Below are 22,061 nucleotides of genomic sequence, written 5' to 3'. Positions count from 1 at the left end.
GTCGACTTGAGGACTCCGAAAGCAGGGCTAGACGGAACAATGTTCGTATCATTGGAGTGCCGGAAAGATCGGAGGAATCTGCTGCGGATCTTTTTGTTGAGGATCTGGTGACCAATCGTCTCGCGCCCAAGGGACTGAGCAAGTTCTTTGCAGTGGAGCGGGCCCACAGGATTCCGGGTGGTGCGCCCAAGGTGGGTGCTCCCCCGCGGCCTATAATCGCCCGACTCTTTAACTTTCGGGATAGGGATGCTATCCTTCAGGCGTCGAGGGTGGCCGGGCCGCTGAAGTTTGAGAACTCCAATGTCAGCTTTTACCCGGACTTCACGCAAGCGGTCCAGAAACAACGGCTGGGATTTTTGGGTGTCAAACGGCGCTTTAGGGATATGGAGCTGAAATATGCGATGTTATTCCCGGCGAGGCTGCGGGTTGAGTTCCAGGGTCGTTCCCACTTTTTCGACCGGCCGGAGGCGGTTGGAGACTGGTTGGATGCCCTGCCTCGGGGACAGGATCGAGACAGTCGGATGGCGGATAGCGGACGGGATTTGGTGGAGCAGGACTAGAACTTGGTTCCTGGTGATGGACTGGACTGGTGACGTTTTGCACCTTGGCTCAACTGGACCCTAGTTTGGCACAATATGCCCTCCAAATGCCTGGGGGTTGTGGGGAGCTTATTGGGGTCCTTTCCTCCTTCTGGGGTTCTTTTTGTGGTATATGTTAGGGCGACAGGCACACTGCGAGTTGGGGGGCTGTTTGGGTTCAAGCAGGGGTGCAGGGAGGGGAGAGTTGTGGTTTGGGGATTGTGGGGGAGGGGGGGTTGTTGGGGATTGTTTGTTTGTTTCGCAAGGCAATGTGAAGTTCTCTGCTGACGTATCCGGGTTGTGCTTTCCGGGATGTGGGTATCATGCACGGGAGTGGGATGGGGGGTAGGGGATTGAGAATCCTTTCGTGGAATGTGAATGGACTGGGGGACAGGATCAAGCGCGGGGTGGTGTTGCAGTTTTTGAAGCGGATTTCGCCCGACATTGTTTTCCTGCAGGAGACACATTTGATTGGGAACTCCTTCCAAGCCCTAAATAGGAGGGGCTATCGCTAGTTTCACTTCTGGCTCTAGGGGAGTGGGCATTTTGGTTAGGGCCTCTCTCCCATTGGAAGTGGACGAGGTGCTTCACGATGATAGGGGGCGCTATGTGGCACTGGTGGGGAGATGGGAGGGTAGGACTATTTCGCTCGTGGCTGTGTATGTGCCTCCGGGGTTACAGACGGCTACATTTGCTGATTTGGGGCGTTTGGTCCTGGGACTCCCTGGGGAGGTTCTGGTGTTGGGGGGTGACTTTAATGCCGTTGTCTCCGGGTTGGAGGACCATCACCCCCCCAGGGATCTCCCTAGGGCTCAGGCCTGGTTGGGTGGCTTTTTGGACACTTTGGGACTTGTAGATTGCTGGAGATTGATGCACCCGGGACAGGCACAATATACCTTTCACTCGGGGGCCCATGGGAGTCTCTCGAGACTTGATTACATGCTTATGCCGGCGATCCAAGCTGGGATGATTGGGGAGGTGCGTCATTTAGCCCGAGGTATTTCTGATCATTCCCCTATATGGTTGCAACTGAAGGTTGTCCCTGGGGCAGAGGGGAGAGTCGCACCCATTAGCCCCTGGTATCTACGTAACCCTAAGATCCGCGCGGAACTGGTCAAGTCCACTGAACACTACTTCAATGATAATGTGGGGTCGGTGTCGTCGGCCGTCTCCCTATGGGAGGCTTATAAAGTGGTGATCAGGGGGCAGGCCCTGTCCCTTATCTCCCATGCTAAGAGGTGCGAGAGAGCAGAGGTGGTTCGCCTGGAAACTGAAATAGCTGAAATGGAGGAGGACTTGGAGCGGGGAGTTACTGATGAGAAATTGCATGTTCTCAGCCTCAAACAATCAGATTATAGAGCGCTAGTCACGGAAGCTGCTAAAGGGATGAGTAGAGAGCAGCAAGGACGACTGTATGATGTGGGGGATAAGGCCGGAAAGTTGATTGCTTGGTTGGATAAGAAGGAGAGAGCGAGCAGGGTGGTGCCAGTTGTGGAGAGAATGGATGGAGTGCGTGTGACTGACCCGGTGGAGATCGTTGACTGCTTCGCGGCTCATTTCCGCGGGGTATACTCTCCGGTTTCTATGCGTTCGGAGGAGGATTCTCATCTGTTGCTTAGAGACATTGCATTGCCAGCCCTATCGGAGGCTGATGCAATATTGATGGAGGCGAAGTTGTCGTCAGATGAGATCGCTCTGGCCACTCGCTCGATCGCATCGGGTAAAGCTGTGGGTCCTAATGGTCTTCTCATCGAACTATATAAGTTGCGTCCCGATAAGATAGCGCCGTATCTTCGGGACATGTTTTTCGCGGCACGTGCGGCGGGCTTCCTCCCCCCTGACCAACGCCTCGCCAACATAGTTGTGATACATAAAGAGGGGAAGCCGCGAGATCGCTGCGCCTCCTATAGGCCCATTTCGCTGTTGAACGCAGAACCCAAAATTCTGGCTAAGGTATTGGCTAATCGACTGGTTCGGGTCGTGGGCGACTTGATTCATCAGGACCAGTCCGGTTTTATACCCCATCGGAATACCGCTCTAAATTAGAGGCGGTTGCACGGCGTGCTTGCTAGAGCGGAATTTATACGTGAGCCGGCCATCTTGGCATCTTTAGATGCTACGATGGCGTTCGACACTTTGGAGTGGCCATATATTTGGGCCGTGTTGGCGAAATTTGGGTTCGGCCCTGAGTTTATTGGTTGGGTAAAATTACTATATGCTGACCCACTGGCTCAGGTGGTGGTGAATGGTAGGGTGTCGGCTCCCTTCGCACTGGGGAGAGGTACGCGGCAGGGATGTCCGTTATCACCCCTTCTCTTTGCACTTTCTTTGGAGCCTCTCGCCGCCTGGTTGCGTTGGGAGCCGTCGTTGCGAGGCATTAGATGGACGCCGGAGTTTGAAGACCGTGTCTCCCTTTATGCGGATGACATCCTTCTGTATCTCACCTCTCCCCGACAGTCGCTAATTGTGTTGGTGGATGTACTGAATTCTTTTGGTCGCAACTCCGGCCTGGTCATCAACTGGGCCAAGTCGTGTGTTTACGTCCTCTCGGGTGAGGCCCCCCTCCTGCCACGGGACTGCCCTATCCTGATTGCTACCCTGGGGTTCCAATATTTGGGAATCTTTATCTCACTGGATCCCGCGGTCCGCTATGAGCGAAACCTTCTCCCTCCCCTCCAGCGATTGAAGGCCGACGTCGCGAGGTGGCGACGACTTCCGCTCTCCGCCGCTCGGACGGGCGGCATTGTTTAAAATGATGTCGCTACCTCGCTTCTTGTACGCTTTGCAAAATACTCTAGATGTCGTGCCAGCCCGTTATTTCCGGGAGGTGGAGGGTCTTCAGCGCCAACTGTTTTGGGACGGGCGGCCGCGGATTGCTCTCGCCAAGTTGACGCTCCCTTGGTACGATGGGGGGGGGGGTCGCCCTCCCCGATATTAAACGATACTATTGGGCGTCTCAGTTGGCGGCGGTGAACCACGGGATATACGGTCCTGCCTTGAATCCGGCCTTCGAGATGGATAAATTTCTGCTCTTGGGTGGGGACTATAATAGGGCGCTGTACTCGGTGACCCCGGACACGCGGTTGACAGGACCCACGCAGGTTGCGGTACGTGTGTGGCACGCGGCGAATGCTGCGATGGGGTGGAGGGATCGCTTGACTCGGGCGACGCCGTTGTATGCCTCTGGGCGGTTGGGCTGTTTGTGGTGATCGAAAGGCTTTGAGAAATGGGATATGATTGGTATATGTAAGGTGGGTGATCTTTGGGCGAAGGGGTCTTTCAAAACGTTTGAAATGCTTAAAACTGAATATAAATTAAACGATAGAGAGTACTTCCGGTATGCTCAAGTCTACCATGCGCTGTGTTCGGTTTTTCCGGACGTTGCTGCTATCCCCGAGTATTCCCCACTGGAAGATAGAGTGTTGGATGGCTACGTGCCCGACAGCACTATTTCTCTGATTTATAAGAAACTCATTAATGATCGCGCGGTCTTGCTGCTCCGTCTGCGGGAGGCATGGACGGGCGATGGCTTGGAACTGGACGATGAGGACTGGGTATCGGCGGTGGCCTCCCCGAAAGAGGTGGCGATCCCGGCCCGCTTACGATTCGTACAGCTGAAGATCCTTCATAGAGTGTATGTTACGGGGCCCGGTTTGCTGCGTATGGGTTACACGATGGATGGACTGTGTAAGCGTGGATGTGGCCTGCCGGGTACCTTTCTTCATATCTTATGGGAATGTTCGGAGGTTGTGCAATTTTGGAACGGTATCCACACCGTAATGGAGGAGGTCACGCACGTTGCTCTGTTGCCAGAGGCTAGGAGGTGTTTGTTGAATGTCTGGGAACCGAATGATTGTAATGCGGCACAGACGCAGTGGGTGACCTTGGGGTACATGGTGGCTAAGCGTAACATTGCACAGCTGTGGGGCTCCCCGAGGCCGCCCACGATCGAGGTATGGAAGGAGAATATGGACTGGTGTATGTTTAGGGAAAAGACGGTGTATGTGGCGAGAGGCAAGCCAGGGAAATGGACTAAAGTATGGGGTCCATGGAATTTATATTGTGGACGTATCTGCACCCCGCCTCTGCCATTAGAGGTCGATATTGCTTTGTCCCCCTAGCCACACATTCTGCGGGATGGTGTGAGGTGTGTTCCATGCTTTGTTTTCCCGTTGCCCCCCTCTACCGCTTCCAGACAAGAACTGCTTTGGACACTGTACGTTGTTCCCCGTCCTGGGAAGAGCACGCTGCTATTTCGGACTCTCATTGCCTTGAGTGTGTTTTATATTTAATAGAAAATGAAACTGTTTTTTCCGATTGCCCCTGGCCTATGGCCACGGCCTGTTACATGTGCTCACGAACTGCCGGGAGCTTTGCCTCTGGTTCATTTGAACGTGTGGCGTTGTACTGCGGGCCCTCGGGCTTTATAGCGGCCGGCCCTGGTGGTTGTAGGCCCTTGTCTGTATTTTATTGTGTACCAACGGTTTCTAATAAAAAAAAAATAAAAAAAAAAACTGCACTTGTAAGTTAGCCAACATTGAAACAGTTTGAGATAAGAGCTTTAGCGAACTTGACTTCTGAAATCGCCGTCTTCTCTTGCCACTTAAGAGAAAATTTGTCAAGATAGTCTTTCATTATTTGATAAATTATATATTGTCCTGATACCGATATTATTCTGTGCTATTAAAAATCCATTGGGACCACCCCCTTGCGCTGTAGGAAATCTCTCATTTCCAGATTCTTAAAAATCTCCCTATTGTTAACACCAAACTAACTTCAGGTCATCAAAAGTTACAAAACCAGAAGGAGAAAAACAAGTACCTAATTTATCCATACCTGCTTGAACCTAGTTTTGTATATAGCCGTCCTTAAAGATTTCTGTCAAGTTAGGTTATCCTGAATCTGAGTATAGCGGTTCAGTCTTCCTAAACCCATCAATTTCCGAAGTGACGACCATAACTTATAGACTTCCAGGAGATACTTAAAACGTACTTTTTAATAGTAGCTCAGCTCCAATTGTCTCCAAAGGCACCCCATTCCTCCCTGCCAATTAACAACTCAAATGTAGAAGGGATGGGTTTTGTGGGTTTGTTCGTTGATGGCTCCCTAGCAAGATACGACTATATTGCAGCGTGGTGGCCGCATAATACAATTTAAGATTTGGTAGAGCCCAGCCTCCTCTTTCTCTTCGAAGTGAGAGATATTTCAACGCCCTTCTATGTTTGACATAAGCCCATAAAAACCTTGTAAAGATAAAATCAAATGCTTTTAAACCAGTCATTCAAGAATTCCAGGGGAATAGATGTAAAAAAATATATAAGGTCTTAGGGAAGAAAATCATCTTATCACATTGCATCTTCCAATCATTGCAAGATGCAAATTATTCAATCTAAAAAGCTATTTTTTAGTCTTTCCTACTAGAGGCTGAAATTTTCCTTTACAATTTCCTCCACTTCGGATGATATGCAGACACAAAGATATACAGCATTTTTTACCACTTGTTTGTCTGCCATCAAGATCTTATTCTTAACAAATTGAGTCTTATCTTTATTCAAAGAGTAGCCGGAACTCTTCCCAAAAAGTAAGGCTTCCTCCTAGATTATTTTGAGTGCAATTTCGGGTTTGGAGGTCACTAATGCTATATCATCCGCATATGCACTGTTATTGGTGGAATTGCAGTATTTTGCTCTACTTTTCATATAAACGGATCAATATACAGTGCAACAGATGTGGGGAGCAAGGACATCCGTCAAGTTCCCTGGGCGACCACAGGGCCGGTCATGTCCCCGGCAAAACAGATATTAGCTACAGGTTTGTAATATAAGGCTTTAATTCCCTGCATAAACTCTGTTCTTTCTTACTTTCATTTGAAAGAGCTCCTTTAGAATATGCAAGCTAAAGCATAACATATCCACATGCAAAATTCAGCTGTAAAGATATTGCATTCAGTAAGTAGGACTTTTAATAGCACTATCATTTCTGGCAAGACAATGGGCAACTCCTCAACTTTATTTTAAAAATTAAACATCCAAGTCTAAGGGCTCACACACCTCAATTTAGATAATTCTTGTATTAAAAAACATATCCAACAATCTCATCACTTCACTGACAAATACATTTAATCCACAATAGCCAACTACAGTCAAAGGGGAAACGCCAACACCTCGTAGAAAAGTGCTTACGTTCTAGAAGTGCTACGAGATCCTGCTAAGTGTACAAGTGCATTATACAAATATTCGTAATGTAACCAAATGTACCTTTTCTTTGTGCACTCCTGTATTGCAGCTGGTAAGGCAACATCATCAGCACATGACGACCAGTTACTGTATAAGCGGGATGTTTCTAGGGATGGTGAAGAACTTGAAATGCCACCTAGCAATGGGGAAAACAACTGTGCGTCCATCGTTTGTTCTTTATGGTTTACCTAAAGCAAAAAGAAATCTGCACCTAAGTAATTTTAAAATATAGTCAGTTGAAAACACCATAATATGCAAAGACGAAAACCTATATGACGTGTGCATTTCATGTACTCTGATATATCGTATCTGTCAAAAGAAAAAGGGTCCTCAAGAGCGCTGAGAAAAAATATAAAATTATCAATACTTTAAAATTGTTTGCACAGTTTGTTTCATTGTATTTGGGTGAACAAACGGCAAAGTATTGGAGGCTTTCGCACTGGCAGTTTTTCACTGCAGTAATGACTGCCATGCATGAAAAAGGCTAGCCTCTCCTCTTGAGGAGACGGAGTGCATACTATGTTGTACAAACATCTGGTTCCATCCCTTAGTATTTTCATCATGAGGACAGGGCAAGTCAAGAGCTGATGAACATTACTGTAGCTTTCTACGAGAGCAGAAGATCGCCCGAGCAAACACACATTTAGTTGGGCAGAATCAAAAGCACCTGAAAGCAGTTATTTTTGGGGGGGAATTATTATCAGCCACAATGATCACTACTTACAATTACTGGTTCGTTTGGTCTTTTTAATAATAAAAAAACAAATAAATGTATATTGGCACAATACTGAGGAATACGGTAATGCTGGGGAAGGGGGGGGGGCAAATTATGAAAACATCTGGTATCAAACAAGGTTGCTTCCTGTTACATTTGCAACAAGTCGGCCTTGTTGGCACACCAGAAAATATAACATATTGATAAGTGCTTTAGAAGGATTCTGTCACACAGTCTGTCGAGGATAGCACTGTGGCCCTACCTACTTCACATTATCCTACAATATCCGATTTTAACTTCCAACATTCTAAATGACTATGCACTCTACCTTTGCCTGGTAACTTGTTGGTGCTTCTGAACTGCTACTAAATTTACCCTCTTGTTTCTGAGGGTATGTTATTTCTTTCTAGGTCTGGAATTTGATAGCACGGTGGTATAACGACCTAATGTTAACATTACCGAGAGGTGGTTTTGAGGCTGCCCCTTACATGGCCTTTCTTAGATCAGCTTTTTTTTCACTCCAATAGAGCTTTCATTTCTCATCTAATGCTAATAACTGTATAAGAGTAATTGAATGCGAACGCGGAGAAGAAATGGCCACTTGATCAAGTGGCTCCGTGAACCACCCAGACTTTCTCCCAGAATATCCGTACACACACTTATCTGAAAAAGTGGTGCGGGCGAAGTCGTGAGAATTCACGCAACGCCCGGGTGCAGTGGCGAACTGAGAAACTGAATGCACGGCAACTCTCTGAGGCAGAACTGATTGCAGGCCTTCCGACAAGCGGTGTCCCCGGGCTGGCGTGTGCGGACGCGGAGCCACTGAGACGGAAATAAGGAGCTGATTGGGAGAAAACCAGCCAACGCGCCTGGTAACGGCGGGAGCTATGCTACGCCCGTCAAATATGACGAGGTGAGCCGATTTGGTGCGGCCAGCGGGGGTGTCAAAAATTGGGGGCCGAGTCCCCGGGGCACGCAGCACCAGTTGCATACGGAGGGGGGTGCCCCGACCGGTAGACACCCCACTGACCGCCAATCGAGAGCGAGTGAGGGAATCGTAGAGAAGCACGCAGCGTCCCAGGGCATACACAGTAGGTGGCTACTTCCTAGCAGAAGTGCACAGTGAAGTGGGGCTGCACAGTTAATGACTAGTACAGAGCGGCCGTCTTGGACCTACGGAGAAAAGTGGCCGAGTTAGACGGCGCGGTACTTACGGGAAAGCGGCCGGTGAGCTGCCTCACCAGCGGGGGATTGGCAGCAGGAAATTGGTATGGTTAAGTGCCCAATTGGTGCCTGGAATAGGGGGCCCTGCTGATACAGTGAGGATGAGGCCTACTCGGTGGGGCGGAGGACCCATCTGGGTGATCCATGGGACAGTGGAGGCATACAGGCCCGGTAGATTGCGGTGCCGCCACCACCAACTTCGGGTCCGAGGTTTCGGGTCCGAGGTTTCGAGTCCGAGGTTTCGGGTCCAAGGATCGCACCAATAGAAGGGCCCCAACGGACGGCTGGGCCCTCTGATCTGTAAGGTACCGGGAAATGACTGGACGCAAGATCCTCGCAACTCCCAGCAGACGAAGCTAGATAAGAATACAGTGCCCAAAGAGCCAGTGCCTGGCCCTTGGGGAGGAGAGAGGCGCATAGCAGAATCACCAACGGCAACCCTGGAGCCCACATTGCAGGACATTATGGCAGCCATCCAGGGCATCAGTACAGAACTAGAAGGGAAGATAGATGCGGTAACCTCGGAGGTGCCTCGCTTGATAGCGGACCTGGGCAATATGAGAGCGCGAGTGGTAGAAGAAACAACTGCTGAACTAGCTAAGGACACAAACACCAAGCAAGAACAAATCAAGGAGCTGACAGACTACGAGGAAGCATGAAGCTAAGCTTGAGGATCAGGAAGGGCGCTCCCGCTGAAACAATATACACATTATTGGTGTGCAGGAAGGGGCGGAAGGACAGGCAGCGGATCTTTTTGTGAACAGAAGATCTCATAACAAACTCTCTCCAGCCGACAGGCCTCTCTAAATTCTTTTCATTGGAACGCACGCACAGAATCCTGGGAAAGAGACAGAGACCAGGAGCCCTGCCACTGCCCACAATAGCGGGACTGTTCAATTTTATGGATAGAGACTTAATCCTGCAGGTGGCAAGAAGTACACCAGCCCTGAAATACGAAAACTCTCACATCTTCATTGACCCAGACTTCACTCAGAAAGTGCAGCAGTAGCAAAGGCCCTTTCTTGAAATTAAAAAACTCCTCCGAGCACAGGACGTGAAATATTCCATGCTGTTTCCCACAACTCTAAGAGTGATTGCTGAGGGCAAGGTATGGAGGTTTGCAACTCCGGAGGAAGCACACGACTGGCTGGAGGGATGGAGACAGGTCACAAAGGGAAAGCACTGGCAGAAAGCTGCAGCAGAAGTACGAGAAAGAGTAATCGTATGCCACTACAAAAGTGCTTGCATAAAACTCCAAATGGGACTACTTCACAACTATAATTACCCTCTCTGTTGGGTCGTGTTGCCTATGGATATAGGCAGCACGACCCGACAGAGAGGTTGTGGCTTTCTTTAATTTTCTAATGCTACAAACGTTAGCATACTAAAAGCATGTCTATAGGCTGTGCCAATTCTTGCTTTATCATTACTTCTTTCATGATAGTTCTTGGTCTAGTATTTAAATGTGTGGTAACCTTCCCTCTTCCCTGTTGAAACAGTCTAGGTTTGCCTCAGTCTCTACAGTTGCATTCTGAGCTGCTCTCTTATCGGATAACACAAATGTTCTACTCTCTATACTGAGGACTGCGAATTTGTTTTTCCTGCAGGTGTTAATATGAATTGTTTTAAATGAAAAACAAGCACTGGCAAAGGCAATAGTTCAGGCTGTTAAAAGTGTTTGATAATATTTTGGCAGCTTTATGTATGTTGTCCCTCAGATGCCCTAGAAATGTAATTTCATAACAAAGCAGCATTCTGGAACTACATACAACAGGATGGAATAAAGAAGGGACTATTTGCTATACACACTGTATTGTCAGAGTTAAGTTGTACTTTAAAAGGAAGAGAGTTTTGAAAAGGAATCCGGAGGAAAGTCAGAGGATGACGTTTTAATTGGTCAAATTAAAAGGCACACAGCAAAGTATTTGATAAAAGACTAATTATTTCATTTCATATTTAGGAAAGCCTATGTGCATGCAGTCTTTACTTTGAGGGTAAAAATGAAGTAACTTCAACCATATAGCAAGAAAGCAAAACAAATTAACACACAACAGTGATTTGTGAATCCAGGTGGTGTCCTGGCGCCCGGACTCTGCACCTGGACACAGATAGGACAATACACCAGTGTCCAGGTGCAGTACCCAGTGGAATCTGAACCCGTGAAGTTTCCACCCTATTGGCTCACTGGTTACATCTTCGAGGGAGGTTGTATTTATTTATGTATTTTTATATAGCACAAACTTTCCCCAGAGGTGTCAGAGGGCTTTACAGTAGAGCAAAGTATATTACAAAGAATAACATGGTAGTGGTTACACTACTTATATGTACAGCAGATATTCATGGTGTGATTTACAGATTAACAAGTCTATCCTTCCGAATCCAAATAACTGACTAACCTATCCACCACTTTAATTACTTTCGTATTTCACTATACTAATTCAACACTAAATGCTTTATGGGTCCCGGAGTAGCGTGCTACTCGCCGAAAAAGCGCTTTGACGCCTCATCAGGGGTAGTAATCGCTATAGAAATGCAATTACAATACAATATTAACTCAAGATTATACATTAAGAAAGGGAGGGGTGATTAGGGTTACACAAATACATAATTACAAAATTGAGACCATCGTAGTAACAATCAGGATCATGACCTAGGATGAGGGGGCTTATGCCTGGAGGGGAGCTTGGTTAGGAGAATTATTGATCGAAATGTTTGTGAAAAAGAAGGAGTTTTAATATCCGTTATGGAAATCCAGAAAGAGGCAGTAGTAGGTTTCAAGGTACTAGAAGCGTCTTAGTACTGTGTACATTTGAGCGAGGGGCGTAAGCATTTATCGCTATCTGGAAATCCTTTTGACTTAGAGGGGATTTGAGCGATGCTTTGATAATTCACCTCTTGCAAAAAGGTAGCAGGCTCGTATGTGGCTAAGGTACAGATTGTAAAACAGGAAAACAACGTGCAGACTGGTATTTTTAATTAAACAACGCAGCAGAAAGCAGCCGAAATCCACACACCTAGAAGCAGCCAAAAGTCGTTTAATGAACGCGCGTCCACACTAGAAGGCAAAGCCAGAGACCACTTCGCAGACGCCGTCCCCGGCCATGGTACTAAGAAAGGCAATAACATCTTAATGCAATGAATCGATGGCAACGGACAGAGCATGTGCGTTTTCAAGTGAGTTTTAAAACCTGTTAGGGGGGCTGCTGTCATTAAACTGGCCTTAATCTGCTCCACAGCAGCCATGGAGCTCGGGTAGTGACTGCTGCAGCTATGGCTCCGCGGCTACCATGGAGCCCGGGCCCGCCCGACCGACCGAGCCGGAAACACAGACTGTTGCCATGCTATCAGCTGCTCTGGCTTCGGTCGCTCCCAAGCCAGTTTACGACAGCCCACCCATCGCCAGGCTTGACAGCGAGCACCTACTGTCCTAACACCCGCTCCCCGCATCCCTTCAACCAAGACTTACATGGTAGGGCTCCAACCCTGCGCCCCGCGGTAGCCATGTCAGATGACGTCACTGTTGAATCTGAAGAGCTGGGAAGTGTAGTCTGAGAAGGGTAGGGGCGGAGTTAAAGAGGAAGTCTGGGCAGTACCATTATATCAAGCAGATTACAATCCAGTAAACCTCGGTACCATCTAATGGGAGGATATTTGGTATCGACGGGGTACTGTAGGCGACGCAGCAAAATGGGTCGTCAACTGGGTTATCTTGGTTAGTCCATTATACCACCAAGGCTCTTCGTTTGATAAGAGAACAACAATTCTTGCCATATAGGCACATGTCCCTGAGCTAGAGATCGTCATAAGGGTGCTGGGCCCTCGGGACCGGCTTCCGGCATCGGCGAGTACGGCGCCGGCTCAGGGCGCCAATATTCTGAGGGGCACAAGGAGCTGTGTGCATTAAGATTATGCAAACAGCAGCGCTCCTCTCATCTTGCTCCGGCCCTTCCCGTGTCCCTGTGTGCTGGTTTTTGTTAGATTTGCAACTTTAAAGTGGTTTTAATCATACCGTGGGCGATGTTTTTAACACCAAATTAGCCCCGTTCCTTGCCCTACCTATTTTTTTTTAAAGAGTTTTATATAGCGCGAACTAGACCCGAATCGGGTATCAGAGCGCTTTACACGAGCATCGGTTTCGTTACAGAAGGACACATTCATTTAATCTTCTCCTTCTCACCCCTGCTGACGCACACCAACACCCTCAACCGCGTATTGCAGGGGAGCTATGGGTGATTTATGTTAGCTCTGGTCGAGGTCTAGAGATGTTTGTGTTTAGGGGTCAGTCACTGCTCAGCCATAAACTAACCAGTGATCAATAAAGGGTCCCATGTTGGCTCGTTTTAATCACTAGCATCAGCAAGGGCTCCAAATGTCTCTCCGCCCAAGGCGCTATATCAGCAAAGACTGGCTCTAGTGGTGGGGGGTACTTCTAATACATTTTAGAAAGCAGAGCATTGCCAAAGCATCCCGAACCACATCAACCGCAGACTAATGAGCATAGGAGCCATCATAATGCCTGGCGAGAAGACTTTCCACACATACTGGATGAGAAGCGGGTGGGTATGATTTATAGTCTTGAGGTCACATGTTGTTACTTTGGAGTGTACTTTTGAGCACTGCCTTAGCATCTCAGCCATTATCTACACCAAAACCAGCCTACCGGTCTGGCTTATGAATATAAGTGCCTTTTGTGTAATTGATGGGTTTAGAAACTAGAAAAGTCATCATACATGTACTCTGCCACTCTTCTTTGCACTCATGCATCCATACAATTAGAAAAAAAAACATGCTTCTGTCTGTTTCCCAAACTGGGGTCCCTGGACCCCCAGGGGTCCGTGACACATGCCCAGGGGGTCCCCAGACAGCAGTTTTAAAAGCACTGCCAAGTTCCTTATACAATTAGCAGTTTTCGAGCAACAATAAAAGTGTCAAGATAACACCAGTGATTAATGTACCTGCTGGAGAGAGATTAAAGTTTTGTCCAGTGGCAGGTTTCACTTATCTAATGTAGCACAGAGGGTTAATATGCCTGTTGCAAAGAACGCATATCATGCACTTTAAAAACAGTGTTTTTATGTGCATAAGTCAGTTGGTTACTGCTTTTATCACAGAGATTCTTTTGTTTCTCTGCAGCTCATAAGAGACAATCATAATCTAGCACAGTGACCTATAAACTGTCATCAAAGAGCTGCTTACACACTGCATGGTACAAATTAGTAACTTATGTATTTCACAGTCTTTCATTATCCTGATGCTGCTAAACGGGTTTATTTGGGTGGAAATACATTTTTATTGTTAAAGTCAATGCATAAGCACTGTGTTATATTTCGAATCCTGAGTTTGTGCTTTTCCAGACAAGCGCTCTTTAAAAATGCCTACCAGTATGAATGACATGAATCCTACACCTTGTAGTCCCCTTTGCCTTATGTAACATTTTCTCTACACTGATTTACACATATGATTCATTGTCTGTATATATGTGCGATGTAAAATGCTCTGACATCCTACAATGGTATGAGAGATGCTATAAAACAAATGAAATAAATGTGACAGATGTGCTATGGAGAGATGAGAGGCACTGTTGAAGGGTGACAATAAGGGAATCATTGAAGAACCCCAACAAAGACTGTTGTATCCTGGTGCATATTAAGGTCATCATTTACTAATCTTTAAAAGCTAATACAATTCAATATATAATGATAAATGGGTTGTAGAATGCACCATTGATTCCTAACTTTTCTTGGGGGGAGAGGCCACTCACTGCACTTAGCGTGCACTGTATGGGGATTGGTCCGAAACCACTTGCCTGGGCTGCTTTGGGTTTCCACTCTGGCCCTGGCAGGAGCCTTGTACTGTGAAATAAAACTAACAATGTAAAAGTTAATCACAGAGATGCAGCACCAACCTTCCCATTACATTTTCCAATTTTTTGCAAACTCTTTCAATATAAAATACTAAAATCCTTAGTAATTAGAGTATATGTTTTGTGTGCACATGTGTGTTTATTTTTTTCGAATTACTCTTTTAATGTTTGAAATTTAAATCATACAAATTGCTGGGGGTCCCCGGCTTCCAGTGGTGAGTCAGTGGGGGTCCTCAGGAGTCAAAAGTTTGGGAACCACTGCACTACGGCAACAATTCAAGCTAGCGCAGCTGATTAGGGGTGTTACCCCGAAACTGGTCCCAGGATGATTGTTTCTGGTCCAGGGAGGACCAGCTTGGCAGTTCCGGCTGGACTGTTCCCATGAGGACAAGGTAAAGACTGTTTTGCATATGGCTGGGTCCAAACTGGGGTGACTTAGTGAGCAGAAGAAGGATGGATTTAACCCAGATCTCTTGACAGGGGGTAATGTATGATTCATTCAGCATTCCTTCACCGATGCCCAGACGTGGGTCCCTGGCTCGCTGGGCCACTGGATTCAAGCTAGCCTGGCTTATGAGGGGTGTTACCCCAAAACCGGTCCCAGGATGCTTGTTTCTGGTCCCGGGAGGATCTGGCCTAGCAGCTTGGGCTGGACTGTTCCCATGGGGAGCAGGGTCAAGACTGATTTGCCTATGGCTGGGTCCAAACTGGGGTGGTGTAGTGAGCAAATGAAGGATGGATTTAACATAGATCTCTTGACTGGGGGTGAATGTTCGATTCATTCAGCATTCCGTCCATCATTTGTTGCCGCAGCACTTTTCGCCCTAAGTGGGATAGGTGTAGGAGAGTAGGGTCTGCAATCCTATGATCACCCAGATTTTTTGCTTTTTGCTTCATTGGTTTACGACTTTCCCTGGCTGTGGGCCTGCCAATCAGACCCACAGCCTAGCTGTTCTCTCTCGAAATTAACACACATGTACATTAGGTGCATCCACTAATTGGAACTGGGCCGCCTTATCAGTCCCTGTATCAGCATACCACAGGTATCCAGGGCATCGGTGTACCCAGGGCCTACCAGGGGCTGCAGCATGTATTATGCCACCCCTGGATGGCCGCCCAAATCTGACACAACTGGCTGCACGACAGCTGGGGCAAGGTGGTGTAATCACCCGTTGCTGTAGGTGTAGTATTCCTATACCTAACCCTAAAATGGACACGTGGATTCCTATCAGTCACTCCTATGGCAGGCCTTATCAATCCTGAAGGCAGAGTGCGGGGAATCATGTGGGATGGTGCTCTGGCGCGAGCTGAGCCCGTCGACGGCTTGCGGAACCAAGTCCTAATAGCCGTTCCATGGTGACGCGTGCCAAATACCTTAAAATGCATTATAATCCTCGCGGTTACTTGCTAACTCCGGCATCGCATCACCCACACATGTCGAGTAAGGTGTCATACGAATTGGAATACGAACCCCTCGCCAATTCTGGCGACGGGGTTAGCATTCCCCCCTTTTAGAGGGGCACGACATGGAAGTAACCTTGAACCCCGGTTAAAGTTGACTCAAGCCTCAGCATCACAAAATGGATGCTGCCACCAGACACAAGTCTGACCTCCTGCTGCTGGGAGACCTTCCAGCGAGGGGAGCTTGGACAAAGGGTTTCCTGTCGAGGGCGGTGTTAGCACCATCCCAGACAGGGTTTGTGTATCCCAGGTAGGCAGGGCTGAAAGGAAGGTGATTGCAAGTGGCACCCCGGTGCTCACTGTGCATAGCCCGGCTCAAACCAGTTTCGGGGGCAACCCTGCCCCTGAGCTGGGGCGAAGCCGGACAAAGGATAGGGGTGTAACCACCCCCCTCCTGGCCCCACCCATAGGTAGGACCTAGTTACGGACCAGCCCCTTTTCCTAGAATAAAGGTAGGAGCGAGTCCCCTTCCCAAATTGGATAATTCTGAATCTTGAACTACTTTCCACGAAAGGAACTCTTGACTATTTCTGAAGACTCTCCCTTGTGGCTAAGGAGTAGCCACCCTGCACCAGCAGGCACCACCTAAGCGCTTGCGGTTTGCTGTACGTCTCTCCCACGGATCAAGACTGCCCAGCTCGACGAGACCCGGGTTCCCTGCCATCTCTGACCTCTACCTACATCGTCAGCCCAGCTGAGATTCGTAGGTGTGACGAGACCTGCGGGACCGGCCATCTTCAGAAACTGCACGACGCTTATCTAGCACGCCCACCGAGGGACCCTCGAGTGAGTGCACCTAGGGTTTGAGAAGCCCTAACCCTGAGCGGCTCCAGCACCGAAGTCTGCCTCCCCAGCATCCACGAGATCTGCGTGGGGGCCCTTCTGCTCCTTGCTGCTCACCGCGTTGTCCGACCACTCGCCGACCGGCTTGTGGCCCTCTTCACGACGCACCACGACAGTCTTTCATCACTGGTCTGGTTGCTCCAGACTGGCTCTTGCTCCCCTTCAACAGAGGAGTACCTCGGACCCTCCTGGTCCACTCCCGACGCCATCTTGACTCCACCGCGTGGGTTTGCCACTGCCAAGATCTGCTGCCCCACTCCTGGGCCCAGCATCATCGACAGCAGACACCTTCGTGGGACAGCTCGCCCTCCATCCTGGTCGCCGCCGCGCCTCCTGGTCCGAGGAACAGCCGAGTCCGACGTCATCCACTCACCTGGTCGAGGTGACTTCATCCGGTACCTTCCTGGTACCCACACAATCGCTGGCTAGCGGTTGAGAACTGAGTCCCCTCTGCTTTCAGGTTTCCTTCATCACCGATCCAGGCTTGGATCTCGCTGAACATCGACACTGGTCGCCTGCCAGCAACTTCTTCTTTCAGGCTCCTGAGACTACAACGAGGACTCCCGACATCTTGCTGAACCCCACGCAGCCGCAGCCTCTGGGCTAGGTAACTCGAGCATCTCGGTGCTCCATCGTAGGTTCACTCTACAAGTGTCCAGTTCCTTTTTCGTTTAGTCCCACTGATCGGATTCCTCCGGAATCAGTAACTTTAAACTTTCTAACCTCTCCCATTCCACTTGCAGTGTAAATGGTTTCGTGCCCTTCGGGCATTTGTGTAAATTGTGCAACCAGAAGTATTTTCCTAAGAGTTTTGTATTGTGCTTAGCTCCCTGACTCATAAAGAGCCAGGGTAGTCTTGTTATAAATAAATATCCTTTATTTTCATAACAATTTGTTTGGTGTCCTTTCACTTGGCGTTCAAGGGGTATATGTGATGGTAAACAGCTGGCTTAACACGCCCTCTAGAGTTTAGCCTGAAGACTGCTCTTGTCCACGCTACTAGGATAGCTGGTCTATAAGGTTGACTTACAACCAATCATCAATAAGGGTCGTTTGGAATGATACACAGTGATCACTAGAATAGTGAGCACTACATATCAGGCCAACTTCTCACAATGGGTATGCCCGGACATGGGTCCCCTGCTCATTGTGCCATTGGATTCAATATAGCAGAGCTGATGAGGGGTGTTACCCTGAAATCGGTCCCAGGATGCTTGTTTTTGGTCCAGAGAGGACCCAACTTGGCAGTTCAGGCTGGACTGTTCCCATGAGGAGCAGGGTCAAGACTGTTTTGCATATGGCTGGGTCCAAACTGGAGTGGGGTAGTGAGCAAAAGAAGGATGGATTTAACACAGATCTCTTGACTGGGGGTGAAGATTTGATTCATTCAGCATTCCGTCCATCATTTGTTGCCACAGCACTTTTCGATCGTAGTAGGATGGGTATGCCCAGACGTGGGTCCCTTGCTCGCTTTGCTACTGAATTCAAGCTAGCCTGGCTGATGAGGGGTAATACACCAAAACCGGTCCCAGGATGCTTGTTTCTGGTCCAGGGAGGACCTTGCCTAGCGGTTTGGGCTTGACTGTTCCAATGGGGAGAAGGGTCAAGACTGATTTGCATATGGCTGGGTCCAAACTGGGGAGCCATAGTGAGAAAAAGAAGGATGGATTAAACCCAGATCTCTTGACTGGGAATGAGTGGTTGAAAGATTTCCGCACTCCGTCCATCATCTATTTGTGTTTGCTATGTCTGTCCTAAGTGCCAATGGTAATACCAAAACATGGGTCCCTTGCTCGCTTTGCTACTGGATTCAAGCTAGCCTGGCTGATGAGAGGTGATATCCCCAAACCAGTCCCAGGATACTTGTTTACGGTCAAGTGAGACCCTGGCCTAGCAGTTTGGGCTGGATTGTTCCCATGGGGAGCAGGGTCAAGACTGATTTGCATATGTCTGGGTCCAAACTGGGGTGGCATAGTGAGCAATAGAACAATGGATTAAACCCAGATCTCTTGATTGGCGGCGAGTGGTTGAAAAATGTCAGCACTACGTCTAGCATCTTGTTGTGTTTGTGATATCCCCAGAGCGCAACTGTTATTCTGTATGTTAGGTTTTAGTGTCACAAAAAGATGTAGCCAAAATGTGGGACTGAAGCAAACCCTCACAAAAGCCATATGGCAAATGGGTATGGAGGCATAAAGGATAGTATATGAGGGGCGGGATGTCCAAGGAAATTTGATAAGAATTGGCAGAAATGGAAAGCCTATCTCGGGTTCAGCGATGCTTCATGAGTGATCGGGTAGTGAGGCCTCCTTATAAGATCTCCTCAAATCAGGACAAGCTGATGACTACGCAAGAACAGCAGTAGCAATGGAGAACCATGAATCTAAAGAGGTTTGGTTGAGAAAAGGGTTGAATGGAAATCTCATTTTGGAGCTAGTGTTTGCTCATTTGAATATGTACAGTGTTTTTCATTTTTAAAACAAAAACAAATAAAAAGAATTACTGAAACCTATAACTAGAGCTAACGGGCTAGTGCCTTTATTACTTGTGGTGGACCTTCCTCCACCACAACTAATAAACCCCTTTCTCACAATATACACCGGGAGATTCTAGGGAGGTTGACCTTCCCATTATGAAGATACTGGAAACTACATATACTGGAGGGAGTAATGTAGCTCAAATGGGAAACTGATTTGCCATTGTACTTACCACAAATACCCTATGTTACATTCATTAGTGTTGCCTCTGGGTAGTGCCCTCAAATGAATGAACATCTAAGCAAATCCATATTAAGAAGTCTCTTGTATTGCAGGTAAGTCTGATTTTGCCACCAAGAAAGGGTTTCCATGTTTTAGTTCTATGAAAGATTGTTCATTGGTCAGACAGTGTTTAGTATATCAAATGGTCCTTTGTCAGAGGGTCATTTAATCCCAGCTTGTGCTTGGCATTTCAGTACTTGTTTTTACAATGCGTAACAAGACTGGATGAGATAAAAATACTGTACCACACGTACCAGATATCCTAATATACGGCTCTATATTTTAACAGCAAGGCTGTTATTTATGTATTATTTTAATTTATATTGTGACCTAAAACATACCTAGACCCAAAGAGCAGCACAGCACTTTACATAGAAAATCCTTACTATAGAAGGAAAATCTCAAATGTTATGTTCAGCACACCAAACCATATGGTACTTGGAATCTACTTGAAACAAGATTACCAAGCCAAAATCTGGTTACGCCATGTTATTTGGTCAGGAGCAGAAAGCACACTATCTCACACATTAAATGTATAAGAGTGATACAAATAGAATGAGATAATTTACTTAAAAAGTATTGAAGGCAGCATTAGAACCTAGATATTCAACCTCCGAGTCAATAATTTAGCCATTGTGCATGTAAAAAAATAAATAAAAGGAGGTTGCTATAACTTTAAAAACATCTCTCATAAATATAGAGACTACATTCTGAGATTTAGGAATTAGTAATTGTTTTAATTTCTTGTTTTCTACTCATAACTATATCGTTTTGGGAATTAGAATCTGTCTGTATAAGATTTTCACTGTGGTTCCCACAAAACTTTTCCATTCAACCGAACAGTGTTATTTATTTACTTGTGTTCTTAAGTAGCGTGAACCAGACCCTGAAACGTAGTATGGTGCTTTACATAGGCCATTTTCAATAGTAACATTCACATCCAAAGCTGTTCCATTTGCTTTTCTATATATGCTAAGTGTTTTATCATTCCAAATTTGAGAGGAATTGAAAATGAGCTGAATATCAATATTAAGCACGATATTACATTGCTGTTGATTGCAAATTGCAATTAAATATATCTAACGCGTCATACAGCTGGCAAAGGCCAGAGCGTTTTCGTGGATAGCTAGCACCCTATTCCGTACACTTTTGACCATGTACGAAATCTCAATTGGAAAAATGTGGGCATTGATTCTTAATTCATTCGCCATCGTGCCATACAACACATATCTTAAGTTGACTGGCACGCTCCCTTTAACAACCAGCGCAATAAACACACTGGGTCTTGGTAACTAAAATAAGTCAGTGCCAAGCGTTTAACGTGTTAATTTAGGGCCGTGCATCAGAAACATGCTAGTACACCTGGATGTTTTCATTAAAACGTAATTTAATAGATTACACTGAAAACTTTTTTTCTCACATAAAAAGAGTGTAAAATTGGGGACGGGTCATTTTAGTCACTAAGGACTATCCCGTGGCCGCGCAAGCTCTATTATAAGAGGTTAGTATAACAGGGGACTCACCTGAGCTCCTGGATATTGAGGACTCGGAGCAGGGCCAGCACTGTCAGCTACCATCTTCACTTGCTGCTTACTGTATCAACTGAGTACTTTCTGGGCCAGAATGCAGTCAGTGGGCGTGGCTGAACCACTCTGACTGAAATATGTTCACAAGTCCTTCTTCGCTTTCTTTGGTGTCTACGCTGTTGTCATGGTACTTTCCAACATAAAGGTTTTTATTGATTCAAGCTGCGCGAGCTAGGAGCCAATATAATCCGTGCCGTATGCCTTGTTTATTGAATTGTCTTTGCCACCGACAGCTGTAACTGTACTTGTTGATTCATAATCTAAGGCCAGTAGAGATTTCATAAAATTATCTATCCCAGAATGTCCTCACATTTGCCTTCGGAATATATTTTTCGGATCTAGTCTTTCAGGCACCTCTTTCCGTCGCCCCTCCCTTAACTGTATTTTTGCTGCCTCCCGCTGTTTCCCGCCACACCGTATCCTAGCCAATAAGAAGGTTGACATTTCAGTGCGCTTCGTTAGGAGTTGTTTCCACCCTTGCCGTTGATTTATTTTTTCATATTGGCACTGGCTGTTACTCAGGGCAGTTTATAGGGAAGCAGTTGGAGCTTGTTTGTCTGTACACAGTGTTCAACAAACAGCGGTTACACTGGCACGTAGAAAGGTATTTAACGTCACACTCCATTTAACTGCGATAACATAGAGCGCCTTTTAACCGGCTAACTACAGAGCCTTCCCCACCCCAGTGCACAGCCCTCTTTTAGGTATTCCGGGTAGTTCGCGCGCAGGCCCCCATAACACAGAAGGTACCCAAAACAAATCTGCGTCCTGTTTACCCCCACCGTAATGGTATCCA

At 47.2% G+C, this 22,061-nt stretch overlaps 1 protein-coding gene across 2 annotated transcripts in view; it reads right to left on the bottom strand.

Annotated features, from left to right (window-relative positions):
* Positions 1 to 21,277, bottom strand: part of LOC146796297 (meiosis-specific coiled-coil domain-containing protein MEIOC-like) — a 235,756-nt gene extending 214,479 nt beyond the window's left edge. Inside the window, exons 1-2 of one of the 2 annotated variants that reach the window (XM_085628809.1) lie at positions 21,203 to 21,277; positions 6,836 to 7,002 (exon numbers count right to left, since the gene is read on the bottom strand). In XM_085628809.1, the coding sequence (XP_085484935.1) occupies positions 6,836 to 7,002; positions 21,203 to 21,256 (221 nt within the window). In that variant the 5' untranslated portion in view covers positions 21,257 to 21,277. Of the gene's footprint in view, positions 1 to 6,835; positions 7,003 to 12,219; positions 12,291 to 21,202 lie in introns of those variants that run through there. The other variant, XM_085628810.1, reaches the window with a different exon arrangement.
* Positions 21,278 to 22,061: the final 784 nt, after the last annotated feature.

This window comes from Triturus cristatus, chromosome 10, assembly GCF_964204655.1.
Source record: "Triturus cristatus chromosome 10, aTriCri1.1, whole genome shotgun sequence".
NCBI lineage: Eukaryota > Metazoa > Chordata > Amphibia > Caudata > Salamandridae > Triturus > Triturus cristatus.
The sequence above is the reverse complement of the archived record's forward strand: the minus strand, read 5'-3'. Positions and strand labels throughout refer to the sequence as shown.